The 15986-nt window shown below is 42.0% G+C and overlaps 1 protein-coding gene across 1 annotated transcript in view; it reads right to left on the reverse strand.

Moving 5' to 3' along the window:
* PEX6 (peroxisomal biogenesis factor 6) overlaps positions 1-15986 on the reverse strand; it is a 195307-nt gene that overhangs the window by 53682 nt on the left and 125639 nt on the right. Inside the window, exon 13 of the mRNA XM_029596736.1 lies at positions 10126-10187. Coding sequence (XP_029452596.1) covers positions 10126-10187 — 62 coding nt within the window. The remainder of the gene's footprint in view (positions 1-10125; positions 10188-15986) is intronic.

A 15986-nucleotide genomic window follows, 5' to 3' on the forward strand; every position in this document is an offset into this window, starting at 1 on the left:
TCAATGTGTCACGAATATTCTTGCCACGTGTCGTGACTATTAATGGAAGATCTTTGAAAATTTCATGAAGCGCCAAAACTGGCCAGTGTAACCGGATAGAAGCAGCTATGGCAGAGGTGGCCACCAATTGATTTAACACACACACAAGGCCGGGGTCTTGTTTGAGAGGCTTATAAGATAATAAAGACAGTCTATCAGAATATTTTGCCCGTTTACTGCTATACATTCTAATTCTCCCACTTACTTCTTAGACTTCTGTCATTATTTATTTATTTTAAAGATTTTATATACCGACAACCATTTGCACATCGTATTGGTTTACAAATAACTTAGAACCATGATATCATGCCTATCAATTAGGCAAGGCCTTTACAATGAACAATAAAATAAGGAAGAGAAAAATACAACAAAAACTTGGAAAGATGGTTAGATAAATGCAAACTGGGAGCAGCATAAATGGGGGAGGGTAACCAACATTGGAAGGAGAGTAAATAAGGCTATATACAAGTTTCTACAATACATTCGTTACAGTCGCTAGGTTTTTAAGGTGACAAAAGATTTTTAGGGTGAAAAACAAGGGACACTGCATGGCATACAGGACATAAGGAATAAAATTTCAATAGATTGACATATGGTTGGTTTATATACAAAATAACTAGACATTCAGAGGAAATGTAGACGTTTCAGGATTGTTTATCATTGTTATCAAACAAAGTAGAAATGGGGTTTTTTTTTAGTTAGTCACAGGAGGAGTAGAGATAGAGAGGGTAGGTATGGAGGGGTAGGGTTGTAGGAAGAGCCAGGTTTTAAGTTTCTTTTTGAATTTGGGCGTTGAGGTTTCAGTGCGTAGGTCAGTGGGCATGGAGTTCCAAAGGGAGGGGCTAGCGAGTGAGAAAGCTCTGTTTGTTGTGGAGATGAGTCTGGTGGATTTGATAGAAGGAGTGGAGAGGGTTCCTAGGAGAGAGGAGCGTGTTGGTCTTGTAGAAGTGCGAGGGAGGAGCGGGGGATTTATCCAGTGGTAGTGCTCATTGGCAATGCTTTTGTGAATGAGGGTAAGAGTTTTGTAGAGGATACGTGACTGTATCGGTAGCCAATGAAGATCGATCAGAGTAGGAGTGATGTGATCTGACTTATTGGAGTTTGTGAGGATACGAGCTGTAGCGTTCTGAAGGAGTTGAAGAGGTTTGGTGTGGGCAGCAGGGAGGCCAAGAAGAAGGGCGTTGCAGTAGTCCATTTTGGAAAAGATAAGAGATTGAAGTACAGTACGGAAGTCAGAGAAATATAGAAGAGGTTTGAGTTTTTTGAGGGTTTGTAGCTTGAAATAGCAATTGCTGAGGATAGATTTAATGAAGGGTTTAAAGGTGAGTTGATTGTCAAGAATGACACCCAGGTTACGTGTGTGGGTAGGGAAAGTAGAAGAAGAGATGGAGGGAGGAATAGGGATTGATGAGTGTTTAGAGGAGATAAGGAGTTCAGTTTTTTGGGGGTTGAGAGACAAGTGCATGCTAGTGAGGAGCTGGTTGATAGAGGCAAGGCATGTTTCCCAGTTTTGGAGAGCGGGGAGAAGGGAATTTGTGAAAGGGAAAAGAATCTGTACGTCATCTGCGTAGATGAAATGCGTGAGACCTAGATTTGAAAGGAGAGAAGTCAGGGGGATCATATAGATGTTAAATAGGGTGGAAGAGAGGGAGGAGCCTTGGGGGACACCACAATCAAGGTTGACGGGGTCGGATTCTTTATTATCCTTGATGACAGTATAGTAGCGATTTTGAAGGTATGATTTTATCCAGGAAAGGGCAGTTCTGGAGATACCGATACTGATAAGAATGTTGAAAAGGATGTTGTGATTAACGGTGTCGAAAGCGGCAGAAATACCTAGCATGGCAATAAGATAGGAGTTACCGGAAACCATTCCTTTGATTAATATGTCTGTTAGGGAGAGGAGTAAGGCTTCGGTGCTGAGGTGTTTCAGAAAACCATATTGTGTGGGTGGGAGGATATTGTGTTGTTCTAGATAGTCGGATAGGCAAGAGTTTACAAGTTTTTCAAGGACTTTGGAGAGGAAAGGGAGATTGGAGATGGATCTGAGATTAGATAGGTTAGAGGGATCTAGGGAGGGTTTTTTCAGGATAGGTTTGACAACAGCTTGTTTTAGAAAGTTAGGGACCGTGCCTTGTTCTAAGGAACAGTTCAAGATTTTAGACAGAGGTATGATAGTTTTAGGAATAGAAAGTAAGAGTTTGGTGGGAATTGTTTCACGGGGATGGGAGGATGGTCTCATCTTTTTTAGGATGTTTTCGATTTCAATGGAGGAGGAGAGTTCAAAAGATGAGAGGGAAGCAGGCATGTTGGAGATGGGAAAAGTGATATTGTTGGTGTTAGGAGCGAATTTGGCAGTGATAGAGGATAGAGCTATCTCATTGCATTAGCATACAAAGATTTCAAAGTTTGTTTTTATTTGTATTTTCATTCTGCTTTTTAATTGATAGGGATAAGTTAGAATTTTTTAGCTCAGGTGAGTTTTTAGTTACAGGCACTTGGACTACTTTTCTAATTATTGTAACCTCACTGTCGGGATGCCCTAATTCTAATGCATCATTAGTATCCTTTGAAGATACCTCTCTCCGAACCATGCGCTGCTGAGCGACTGTCGGCTTTCCCCTTTGTTCTAGTTTAAAAGCTGCTCCATCTCCTTTTTAAAGGTGAGTGCCAGCAGTCTGGTTCCACCCTGGTTAAGGTGGAGCCCATCCCTTCGGAAGAGACACCCCCTTCCCCAAAAGGTTCCCCAGTTCCTAACAAAACTGAATCCCTCTTCCTTGCACCATCGTCTCATCCACGCATTGAGACACCGGAGCTCTGCCTGCCTCTGGTGACCTGCGCGTGGAACAGGGAGCATTTCAGAGAATGCTACCCTGGAGATTCTGAATTTAAGCTTTCTACCTAAGAGCCTAAATTTGGCTTCCAGAACCTCCCTCCCACATTTTCCTATGTCGTTGGTGCCCACATGTACCACGACAGCCGGCTCCTCCCTAGCACTGTCTAAAATCCTATCTAGGTGACGCGTGAGGTCCGCCACCTTCACACCAGGTAGGCATGTTATCAGGTGATCCTCACGCCCACCAGCCACCCAGCTATCTATATTCCTAATAATCGAATCACCAACTATGACGGCCGACCTAACCCTTCCCTCCTGGGCAGTAGGCCTTGGGGAGATATCCTCAGGGCGAAAGGACAATGCATCACCTGGAGAGCAGGTCCTTGCTACAGGATCCTTTCCTGCTGCACCTGGTTGGTGCTCTCCCATCATGAGACCTTCTTCCTCCAAGGCAGCACCAGTGCTGCCGGTCTGAAGTTGCGACTTGACTACTATGTCCCTGAAGGTCTCATCTATATACCTCTCTGTCTGCCTCAGCTCCTCCAGGTCTGCCACTCTAGCCTCCAGAGATCGGACTCGTTCTCTGAGAGCCAGGAGCTCTTTGCATCGCATGCACATGTACAACTTCTCACCGGTGGGTAAAAAATCATACATGTGACATTCGATGCAAAAGTCTGGGAAGCCCCCCTCTTACTGCTGGACTGCTGCCTTCATCTCAATTTTGATCAGTTCCTAGTTAAGTTTTAGGTTGCTATGGGAGTAGGAATGTGTCTAACGTCCTTTAAATGTATTAGTGAATTCACTATGTGTCTGGTAGTGGCCTACCGGGATCTGATCGAATTCTCAATAAAGTTTTTGTTGATTTTTTTTTTTTTTTGGGTGAAAGTGGCACCTGCCTATAAATTAAGGGATGAGCTAGGGGTGGGTGGGCAAGGGGTGGGAGGGTTGGGAAATACAAACAGTCTAACTTCAGTTAGTCAGCCTGAGTGACTCACTGCTCTCTTGATTAACAAATTTTGGTCCCTATTCAAACCCAATCACACTACCTCAACACCTTTCCAAGGTGAGTAACTGAGCTGAACTATTCAACTTTTTTACTTAGGTATACATTGCTCCTAGCTTATTTCTAGCTTCTGGCTACTTTTTGTGTTGGTTTTTTTTGTGTTGTTTTTTTTTTCAATACAAACACTCAGTTAGTATTAAATACAAACACTCAGTTCTTTAAAAGTCTGGAGAACACTCAGTTCTGCAGACTTTTAAAAATAAACACACTACCTACTGCTACCTTATTGACTGACTAAAAATACAAACAGTCTAACTTGTTTATTATTTATTTATTTATTTATCTTTTTTTTATATACCGCGGTACGTAATGCACATCACCTCGGTTTACAGTAAAACAGTAATTCAGCCACAAAAGGCTTTACAATGAACATATATGGAAAAAGCAAATTGCTAATTTAAACAGAAAAACTAGGAGTATACCTATCAAATACATATATGTAACAATATTAACAAAAAGTTAATTATTCACTGCCTTTCTGACTCTTAAAGGCACAAACACACAAACACACTAAATAATATTCCCAAATAGTTAACTTTGCCCCAATACTTTTAAAAAAGACAATATGTTATGTTATTTATTTATTTATTTATTGATAGTTTTTTTTTATATACCGCGGCACGTAATGCACATCACCTCGGTTTACAGCTAACATTAATTCAGCCAAAGGCTTTACAATGAACATAAGTGGAAAAAGCAACGTGCTAAAATTAACAGAAAACTAGGAGTATACATATCATATGTTATTATAAGACCAAGTCAAATACTTTCATATGTTATTTAATGCTATTACTTACCAGATTGTTAATGTTACTTTAATGCTAAGTTAATATGTTTTGCTTCTTTTCCATCAAATATCTCACCTATGTTCAATTAATTATATTCATATGTTACACTTATGGGTTCTATGTAACAGCTTTGCCTTTTTCTGGCCTGCTGCCTGTTCCCTGTAAACCGGTACGATGTGTATACGGCTATCGGTATATAAAAAATGTTAAATAAATAAAATAAATAGCGATGTACACAGTGCTGATAGCCTCCTTCAACCACCGAGCAATAGAGGCCCTAGAAGCCTTATGCCCTTTTCCTGGGGCCACTCCACAGCACAAAAAGTTGATCCGACAGGTGGAAACTGTTGGTAACCTCCAAGTAATATAAGAGTGCCCACTTCACGTCCAATCGCCGTAAATCTCTGGACTGAGGAGAGGAAGAATCTGAAGCCGGAAAGGAAGGGAGCTCCACAGACTGATTCAAATGAAAAGAGGATACCACCTTAAGAAAGAAAGGAGGGAACCATTCTCAAGGATACTCCAGTATCAGTAATCCTCAAAAAGGGCTCCCTACAGGATAAAGACTGAAGCTCCGACATCCTCCGAGCTGAGGATATAACCACCAGAAAAAACACTTTCAAAGTATGATCTTTCAGTGTAGCGTGCTTTAATGGTTCAAAAGGAGAAGAACCAATGGCCCTCAAAACCAGATTGAGACTCCGGATTCTGGACGGGAGGACGTAAATGCTTCAACCCCCAAAGGAAGTGCACAACGTCCAGATGTGCCAACAAGCGAACACCACACACTCTACCCCGAAGACAGGGCCACTACCAGAACCCTCAGGAAATTAAAGGATAAACTTTACCAGTCCATCTTGTAAAAAGGCTAAGACATCAGCCACAGAGGCAAGGATGGGGTTCTATTTTGTGTTCCACTCACCAAGACTCAAAAACATCCCATACCCTGACATATGCCAGGGAAGTAGAGATTTTTCTGGACTGCAAGAGAATAGCGATCACTGCATCTGAATAACTGTTATTCCTTAGGCGCCCCCTCTCAAAAGCCAGGCTGCTAGACAAAAGTGATCTGCCCCTTTTAAACAAATGGGGTCTTGACGGGGGAGATTGGATAGCAGCGGAAACTGCAAGAGGCCGTCCACCGCTAGGTTGACTAGGTCCGCAAACCACGGCCGCCTTGGCCATTCTGGTGCTACAAGGATTACATCCCCTCGGTGGGCCTCTACCTGGCACAACACCTTGCCGATTAGCAGCCATGATGGAAACACATACAATAGGATGTCAGACGGCCAAGGGAGGACCAGAAAATCCACCCGTTATGCCCCCATCTCCTGACGCCGACTGAAGAACCTCGGGGCCTTGGTGTTGCAGAAAGTCGCCATCAAGTCCATGCAAGGCTGGTTCCACCTGCTGCATATAAGGTGAAAGGCTTCCTCCGAAAGCTCCCACTCCCCGGGATCCAGCTGGTGACGGCTGAGGAAGTCTGCTTGAACATTGTCTGAGCCTGCAATATGAGAAGCCGCTATCCTCTCCAGATGCATTCCACTCAGCTGATCAATTCCTGGGCTTCCAGAGCTACAGCTTGGCTCTTGGTGCCTCCCTGGCGATTTATGTAAACCACGGCTGTCACGTTAAGAACATAAGAAAATGCCATACTGGGTCAGACCAAGGGTCCATCAAGCCCAGCATCCTGTTTCCAACAGTGGCCAAACAGTGTCCAACGTTGTCCGACAGGATCCTTACTGATCTTCCCCTCACCAGGGGAAGAGGGCCTGGAGAGCCAGGCGCACAGCTCTGGTCTCCAACCAGTTGATGGACCATGAAGACTCCGCCACCGACCAATGGCCTTGGACCGATCTGTTCTGACAGACTGCACCCCAACCAGAGAGGCTGGCATCCATGGTTACCACCATCCAAGAGAGGACTTCCAGGTCCACTCCTCGGCGAAGCTTGTCCAGGTTGAGCCACAAGGAGAAACTGGATCACGCAAATTCTGTAATCGGACGTGGTAGATGAAACTGCTCAGAGAGCGGATCCCACCAGGAAAATAAAGCTGATTGCAGAGGCCTCATATGAGCAAAGGCCCATGGGACCAACTCCAGAGTGGAAGCCATCAACTTGAAAACTTGTAGGTAATCCCAGACCCTGGGAATGCACATGGATAAGAGGGAACGAACCTGAATTTGCAATTTGAGAATCCTTTCCTTGGTGAGGAACACCTTGCCCAACCTCGTGTCGAAGAGGACTATCAAAACGTCCAGGGTCTGAGAGGGAGCCGGGTGACTCTTGGCCAAATTGACTATCCACCCGAGGGAGCGCAGGAAGCAAAGGACCCGATCCACCACCTCCCAACAGAGAAACTCCGACTTCGCACAAATCAGCCAATCGTCCAGGTAAGGGTGCACAAGAACTCCCTCTTTCCGCAGGGGCAGCTGCCACCACCACCATCACCTTGGTGAAGGCCCTGGGTGCCATCGCGAGGCCGAAAGGCAGGGCGCAGAATGGAAATGTTCCCAGAGTACCAGGTGTATGCAGACCTTTACAGAAACATAACGGTAAAGACAGGCAGATAAACATGAGTGAGGGATTCTTTGAATTAAGAGCAGCAGGGTCCTATATGAAGACTTGGCCTATGGGCGAGTTAAAGATGGCATACACGAACATTAGGTTGCATATAAAATGTAAGTCCATTATAAAATATCATTTTTCAACAATTTCATAGCCAACATAGGCCCAGTGTTTTGTGTCTGCTTCAGGGTATGTAGCCCCGACTAAGCCTGTTGGATATGAAAACGTCTTCGGTTGAAGATAGCCTGAAGCAGACGAATGAAACACTGGGCCTGAGTTGGGTTTGTAATTGTTGGAAAATGATAAATATATTTTATAATCATACCTGGGAACTCTCAGAATTTGCATCAATTGCAGGGTCTCAGGGCCTCTCTGTATAGAGCTCAGCCACTCCCCTTCTTCAGTTAGCCTGCAGAGAACAGCGAGCCTGGAGGAGACACTGCAAGCAGCATGTGGGGAGAAACTGGAGAGAGGCTGCAACACATGCAAACCTCAGTCTGCAGCAGTGATTCCAGGACTTGGGAATCCTTCAGCTAAGTCATGGAGCTGAGAGTTTTAGGGGGAGGGAGCAGAGAGAGCACTGGGTGAGGGAGAAACGAAGGGGATGTATATGCTGGGTCATCACAGGTGATGGTGATGGGTGGGAGAAAAAAAGTGTGGATTAGTTGGGGGGTGGGGGGGGGACAGTGGAAGAGAAAGCTGATACATGTTATTCCATTCCTTCCCCCCTCACCCTCTGCTAATCAATAGCGATCTCGGGATGACCACAGCTGAAAGGTTCCCAGGTAGATTAATAATGGAATTATGTTTTATATGCAACAAACTTTAAAAAGCAGTGAAGATATTGGAGATGGATGATTATAATAAAGAGTGATAGCAAGCTTGGTATTAGCTAGCATGAGCTCACGGGGATGAAGGTCTTTTTCACAACTTCAGGCATTTGAAATTTGTGGGTTTTTTGGGTTTCTAAAGGGAATGAATGATGACCTCCGATACTGAGTTATGAGGACTGTTATGTGCTTCATGTCTCTGTGTCCTAAAAGAGTGAGAAAGATGAGCTTGACAGAACATGTAAGTTGTCTGAATATGAGTAGGATATAAGTGCCTATGGTAGAACGCGGCCGGCGTGCTTGCATTTACATCTATACCTTACATTCAGTACGTGTAGGTGGCTTACGTGTTGAGACGGAGTGGAATACATTACTTTCGGGCTAATGTGGATGGGGACTGGTTGAGGAATTGAGGCTGCCAGAATAGACAGTGCTTTTGATCTAACAGGGAACCCTTTTGGCAACATATGATGGAAGGACTGGACAGCCAGGGTTCTGTTTAAAATCAGTTTCCCTGTCCATAGCTCATTCAGTATGGCAGGAAATGTCAGTGTGCAATCACATTAATTACATGTGGTATTTGTATGCTTGTGACAATATACTGCTTGTGAACAAGGAACTAACGAAAAGCTTGAGGTTTCTTTTAGAAATGCTGTAATGGAAGACAAGCTGAATATGTTTTAGCAGTGCTCCCGAAGCAGCATTTTCAATTCTAAGCTCAGTCTCATGTTGGGGATGAACAGAGAAAGCGAGGAGATAAGTACTATCTGCATGGTTTTATTTGCAAGATAAAACATCAGAAAGATCAAGAGAGCCTGAAGGCTTAGTGTGCCCTTTCACTGCAGGGCAGTAATACTGTGGGCTTGCTTTGGTTTTTCTTATTGAATGAACTGAATTAAAGCCAGAAATTACTGCAGTTTTGACTGGAAGAGAAACTGCAGATTAACCTTGATGGAACAGAATAAAAGCCTGCAAGTTTAACAGGGGATCAGTTTCTGGGAAGCAGGCAGGACCCTGTGGAGAGGAGCTGTCTGAAGGGAGACGTCAGCTGCCTGGTAGAATGGCAGAGCACTGTAGTTAGTTTATTGTGATTCTTTACAGATATCATCCCTTTTATCCTGATTTGCGCTGTATATGCCATTGCTTTTATTGCTATTGTTTCTGACTATATGATCCTTGTGCTTAATGTTCTCCATTTCTACACCACCCTGAGTAGATTTGGAAATGGGCAGTATAGAGAGGTAGAAAAGAAGAGGATGGTGCACAACTGAGCTTGTCAAAAATTTCAAAAGTTCATAAAAAATATTTTATCAAAAATTGTGTAATAGGCAGAAATTGCCTATGGTAATATCCAAATATCAACTATCAGTGTTTGCTATTAGATATTATAACAGACAATTTTTGTCATTTTTGATAAAATAAAAATTGGGGTTTTTTTGGGTTTTTTTTAAGAACTTTTGAAATTTTGGGAGAAGATCGATTGTGCACGATCTTCTTCTTTTGTATGTGATGACTGATGGTGTGGCTACCCACCTTCTGTTGTATGTGCAGTATAGACAGGTAAGATATAAATATCTACCCTAAGTGGATGAATTTCAGCAGGGCAGACTGCATGGGCCATTCTTTATCTGCCCTTTTCTATGCAAAAATTGCCCCGATAGGGACAATGAAAGACTGAAGAAAGCTTGAAAATGATGGAATACTGGACTTCTGACTAAGCCTCTAGAGGGGACAACGCAAAAGGCACTTATAGGGCATATTTATAGCAGCACAAAACAGCTAAAGGTAGAGCTCCGAAAAACCATGCAGCAGGTGAAACACCAATGTAAAAGCAGCAAGTGGGAGGAAACATGATACAGCCACAGGAAGTGGCATGCACGCTTAGAGGGAACATGTGCTACAAGCTGGCACCAGCATGAATGATGATTTGCCATGACTTCAGTAAAGGCAAGTACTGTGGACAATCAGTGACAATTTGGGAACGGTTCCTCTCTTACTCACCTTCGCGAACATTCTCCTCGCTTTGTCCCACATACATGTTTATTAATTCTGGCCCCTTCACACTGGAAAGAGATAGAGAGAGAGAGAGGGTCACATGCTTTCTGTCTCAGGCTGATGTGCAGCACTGTCTTCCTGTGGCCATACATAGCAGCTTCCTTCAAAGCGCTGGAGCACAGCCCCTAGCAGGAAAGCGTCATCATAAAACATCCATTACATGTAAGCAACTTTCCTTTGTCTGATGACAAGCAGATGCAGAGCCTCAGAGGTTGTCTTCAGATAAACAAAGAAAACCGAAAGGCAAGGCACCAATTATGTGGAGAAGTCTCCAATTCTTTTCTCTTATAATGTTGTTTTTTCCAAACAAACATAATGAAAACAGAAAGATAATAAAAAATCATAAAACTGAGCCTTAGGAGGGAGCCGTGCTGTCCTATGGAAGCCACGCCTCAGCCTTGCACATCCCCACTATGGAGGCAGACATTGCCATGGGCCTGACAGCTCGGGCATAACAATGAGGGATGAAGCCCCTCCCCTCAGTACAATATTCAAAGCGCTCTCAGCACTATTTAGCCAGATACGTGGGACTTATGTGGCTAAGGAGCAGCCACTGAATATGCGCGTATGTTCAGTGGCGGCCACTTAGCTGTACAAGTCTCTTATTTGGCTAAAATGTACACACAGAAAATGTGGGCATTCAGTGGGTGGAGTGCGATGATAAAGAAATATTGGGGCCATCTGTTCAATACAGATGCACCATCTGAGGTCCAGGGGGCACTGCTGGCTTGTAAATTACGATATTCTGCTTTTCTGTCTCTCTTTCTCTAAATAATTAAAAGAAAGGCTGTATCTTTTGAAGTTGCATGCTCCCAGGAAAAAAGCTATAAAATGTAGATCTCTTCAAGATTAGTTGGTTTCCCAAGGCTCTGTGAAATGTTAGAAGTATCAAATGTCTAAACAAACGTTTTCCTGTAATCACGTGACTCTAGTTCAAAGGAGTGTTGTCTTAATTACTGGGGAGAAAGATATTTAAGAATGACCAAATTCGATCACAAATTAAGTCAGGCTCTTAGGCCTACGAGACCTGACTTCCTTATGCATAAGAGATATATATATATAATAAATAATTTAGTAGAAATAAAGGCTATTATTCATAAGAAATACACTGTCTATGTTGTCCTCTGTGTCCTTGGTAAACTTTTTTATTGCAGGAGCAAGTTAGATGTACAACTTACACACTTAACTAGCAATATTCAGAGTTGGACGTGTAAGTGTATGTCTACGTTTAGATGCCCCATAGAGCAGGTCTAAGGTTAGTCGGATAGACCTATCCGGCAAAGTGCACACATATACACCTGAGTTCAGCGGCTTTGCTGTGCCACTGAATATTCAACGTAAGTAAGCCGGATAAGTTCTAACCAGTTAAGTTACTTACATAGTCAAGAGCTCCTACAGTACACATATACATAAATCTGCCCACATACTGATAGTATGCTTTACCTGAGAAAATGCCTTTCAAAATTACCTCCTTTAAGGATTACTCTAGCAACCCATATACAAATTATCATGCAAATAAAATGTCCTGAATATGAAGCTTTACACTGGTTACCCATATCTGCCCAAATCCAACATAAGGTTTTAGTACTCCAGTTTAAATTAATACAGGAGGATTCATTGACCTGGACTTATAATTTGTTACGACTATATTCTAGCTATTAGACATTTTCGCTCAATAGTTAAAAACCTGCTTGATGCACCAATTATGAAAGTAGCGAGTCTTGCAGGTCCCATTCTCTGGAACGATGTATCTGATTCCCTGAGAACTTCCACATATGGGTGTAGTTTCACACGCCGGTTTACTACAGCTCTTCTTAGACGCAGAAGTCCAGAGAGAGAGAGAGAGATTACAAGGCTCAGTCTTGTACTCTATATATGGACCACTGTAAGGGGGCACTTTGATTTGGGGTGAGTTTTTGGGAGGTGGATTGGGGTTCGGGGATTGTTGTTACAGTCTCTGCTAGCTGCATTGTAAAAATCAACTCCTTTTCATCGCTTATAAGGTCTAAAATTCTTTACTAATGTCAATTTTACAATGAATACCTCTGAATGTGTCTGTATTACCACCCCCCTAACCCAACCCACCTCCCGAAAACTCACCCTGAATCAAAGTGCCCCTTACAATGGTCCATAAATAGAGGGGATGGATCAGCTCCCCTATGAGGAAAGGCTAAAGAGCTGGGAGTGATTGTATCTGACGATCTTAAGGTGGCCAAACAGGTGGACAAAGCGATGGTAAAAGCCAGAAAGATGCCTGCTTGCATAGGGACATGAATGGTCAGCAGAGAAAGGGAGGAGATATTGCCCCTGTATAGGTTCCTGATGAAACCTCACTTGGAATACTGAGTACAATTCTGGAGACCCCACCTTCAAAAGGATATAAACAGGATGGAGTCGCTCCAGAGGGAGGCTGCTAACATGGTCAGTGGTCTTCATTGTAAAGCACGAGGGGATAAGACTTAAAGATCTAAACATGTACACCCTGGAGGAAAGGCGAGATGGGGAGATATGATAGAGACATTCAAATATCTCAGAGGTTTCCATAAAGATGAGGGGAGCTTTTTTCATTTACATTTATTAAAATTTATGAATCACCTATCACTAAAAATAGGTCTAAGTGATAGACAAAGATACATACATAAAACTTATAATAAAAATAGCAAAAGAACTAAAATAACAATATAAAATAGAAGCTCAATAAACAAATTATTTTAAAAAAATAATCAAAAACAAATTAAAATTGGAAAGGAGGCTCCAGAACGAGGGTCATGGGATAAGGTTGAAAGGGGTTAGACTAGGGAGTAATCTTAGGAAATATTTCTGTACAGAGAGGGTGGTGGAGAAAGAGAGTGAGGATTAGTAGGAGGGAGAGGGAGAAAGGGATAGACTCAGGAGTAATCTTAGGAAATATTTCTGTACAGAGAGGGTGGAGGAGAGAGAGAGAGGATTAGTAGGAGGGAGAGGGAGAAAGGGATAGAGTAGGGAGTAATCTTAGGAAATATTTCTGTACAGAGAGGGTGGAGGAAAGAGCGTGAGAATTAGTAGGAGGGAGAGGTAAAAGGGATAGACTCAGGAGTAATCTTAGGAAATATTTCTGTACAGAGAGGGTGGGGGAGAGAGAGAGAGAGAGGATTAGTAGGAGGGAGAGCATGAAAGGGATAGAGTAGGGAGTAATCTTAGGAAATTTACCAGAAGGGTTCCAGGAGGCACTGCTAGGTCTTGAAACTGTCTCTGACACTGTCTCACACTTACATAACAGAAAACACAAATGTATCTCTTTGTAGTTTTAGACACCACAATGAAGAGATATAAAAAATGCATGTCTTCAAGATTAGAGTTCTCAGGATGTTTAGGAATGTTAATGTCAGCAAATGTTTTTCTCCTTGTGATCTTAAATCAAAGGAGTGTTGTACTAATCTCCTGGGCAAAAGAGTATTTAAGTAAAGTCAATTGGATACCTGATTAAGTCAGTCTCTCAAACTTTGGAGCTTACTTCCTTATGCGCATAAGCAATAAAGGCTTTTTGATCATGAGAAATACACTGTCTCTGTTGCCCTCGTGTCCTTGGTAAAGTTTTTCATTGCAGTTACAAGGTACAGGATCCCCCAGTCCCCTTTCATTGGTTTGTGAATTATTTCCACATGAAGTTAAAATCATTACTAAGCATAGTAAGAAATGGGCAGTGTGGGTGGAGCAGGCTGCATTTATGAGCTGGCCTGAGGATGGCAGCTCTTCAGCCCCGGTTCTGCAACAGTTGTTGCAATTCAATAAGCAAAAAAAGATAGGAAAATCCTTGACATGACATTTGCATTATTTTAATATGTTCATGGTTACACGGGAGCGTAAGATGGGCACCGGGTCAGAATCCCTGGATTCAGGATTGGTTCCATGCTCCCCTCCCCCTTATGAGAGCAAGGATACAGGAGTCACTTTCAAAGTTCCTGATAATCAGGACCAGCTGCTGACTTGTGCAGCAGGGTACCAGCCATTATACCCCGATTTGAAACAGGAAGACTCATTAAGGGATGGTAGTTCAGTTATAAATTAGGATTTAACCCCTGCTTGGGCTATAGTGCAGGGGGCCTTACATTTACAGCCAGGAAATCAAGGGGATTTGATCCGTCCAAGGGCAATCACTGGCAGTAGTCCCATCACTGATATTATTTGTAAACTCACCCAGGAGCAGTCACCACCCATGCCAGTTACTTCCACACCACAGAGATCTGATAGAAATGAGAAGATTCCTTTTTACTTTTCTACTTTTTGCCTTCTTTGCTTAATAAATAAAAAATCATGTGGTTAGAACAGAATAAGATTTCTTTCTTTTAGGTTAGGTAAAATATTTACAGTAGTTTCTTTAGTTGAAATGAAAGGTATGCAGTAGCTGTTTTTGTCTTCCCAGGTGATTAGACTTAAAGATGAATCAAATTTTTCTTTGTATGTGAGATTTTATTTCTATAGGTTAACAAGATATCTTCTCTGCCAGATTGTGTGCATGTAAAGTGTTTTGTCAATAAATAAACTATTGATTGAAGTTAAAGTAAAATATTTTGATCAGCTTTAGTGTTACTTCTGCCTCAAAAAGAGTTTGTTTTATGGGAGCAGTAGGAGTAGCCCCATCCTCAGGAATTCACTCTCCTCTGAAAAACAAAACCACCTAACCCTATCCAGCAACAATTCATTTTGATTAATTTCATATTAGCAAATGAGATTCCAATTCAAAATTCAAAAATACAGGACTCCATGCCATGGTTTACTGATGGGTCTGTCTTGTTTGTAGCAGTAATTTGCAACATAATTTAACCATATATGCTGATTTAGATTATGTTTTCTCTCCTATACATTGCCACCTTAGGAAATGAAACAAGAGGGGTTTTATATCTGCAGTTGGAGAGCAGCTATCACACCACAACTTGTGGTAGTGCCTCCTAGAGGCATAACAATAGAGACAAGAGAGTTCATGACCATTATTTGCTGAATTAAGGCATATCAGAATGTTTAGTTTCAATGGAACTGTAATCTCACTTTAATTTTGTTGTATATGTCAGACTTTATATTTTTCCAGGTTGACAACATAAAGCCTTCTCTGCCATGTGAGATGTAACGCTTGAAGATGACATTTTTTCCCAGTTTGATTTCTTTTCATTTTTAAACAGATCTATTTTAATTCTGACTTTTGTTTTATTTTGGATCAATCCAAACACTTTTTGGTAGATAAAATATTTAATTGTTGTCTTTATTTGTTATGTGTGTGTCATTACGACTTAAGAATGCAATGAATGAATTTATGTAGTCATTTCAGTGAAATGTATGTTTTTATGTAATGTCTGAGCACCTAAGTTGTTTGTGGTTTTGACTATTCCATGTTACCTTATAATAAAGTGGGAACATTATGCAGATTAGTAATAGTGAATGTAGAGATTATTAGATGCAGGGAGTTATTGTAATGATGCAATTTCCTCATTGATTAATTTGAATTTGTTTTGCTCTTATATTAGGTTTTGATCCGTAACATGTACATCTAATTTAACAATGAGTTAAGAGGCTAGGCTTTGATGTCAAAAGAGAACTGTATATACCATGTGTCATTCATTTCAGAAATCATCACATCCTTTGCCACAGAAGCCATCTTGCACCCTTCATTATATGGACTAAAGTGCTTACACTTCTTGCCTAATGTTCTCTTTATGTTTGTCTTGTACTATTGGGGGGGGGGGGGGGGGGGGGTGGCCTTACCTAGATGCTGTTTTCCTTGGTTTTATGAGCAATGTACCTTTATTTGACATGTGATAACTGATTGTCATAAC

This window comes from Rhinatrema bivittatum, chromosome 3 (assembly GCF_901001135.1).
Source record: "Rhinatrema bivittatum chromosome 3, aRhiBiv1.1, whole genome shotgun sequence".
NCBI classification, from domain to species: domain Eukaryota; kingdom Metazoa; phylum Chordata; class Amphibia; order Gymnophiona; family Rhinatrematidae; genus Rhinatrema; species Rhinatrema bivittatum.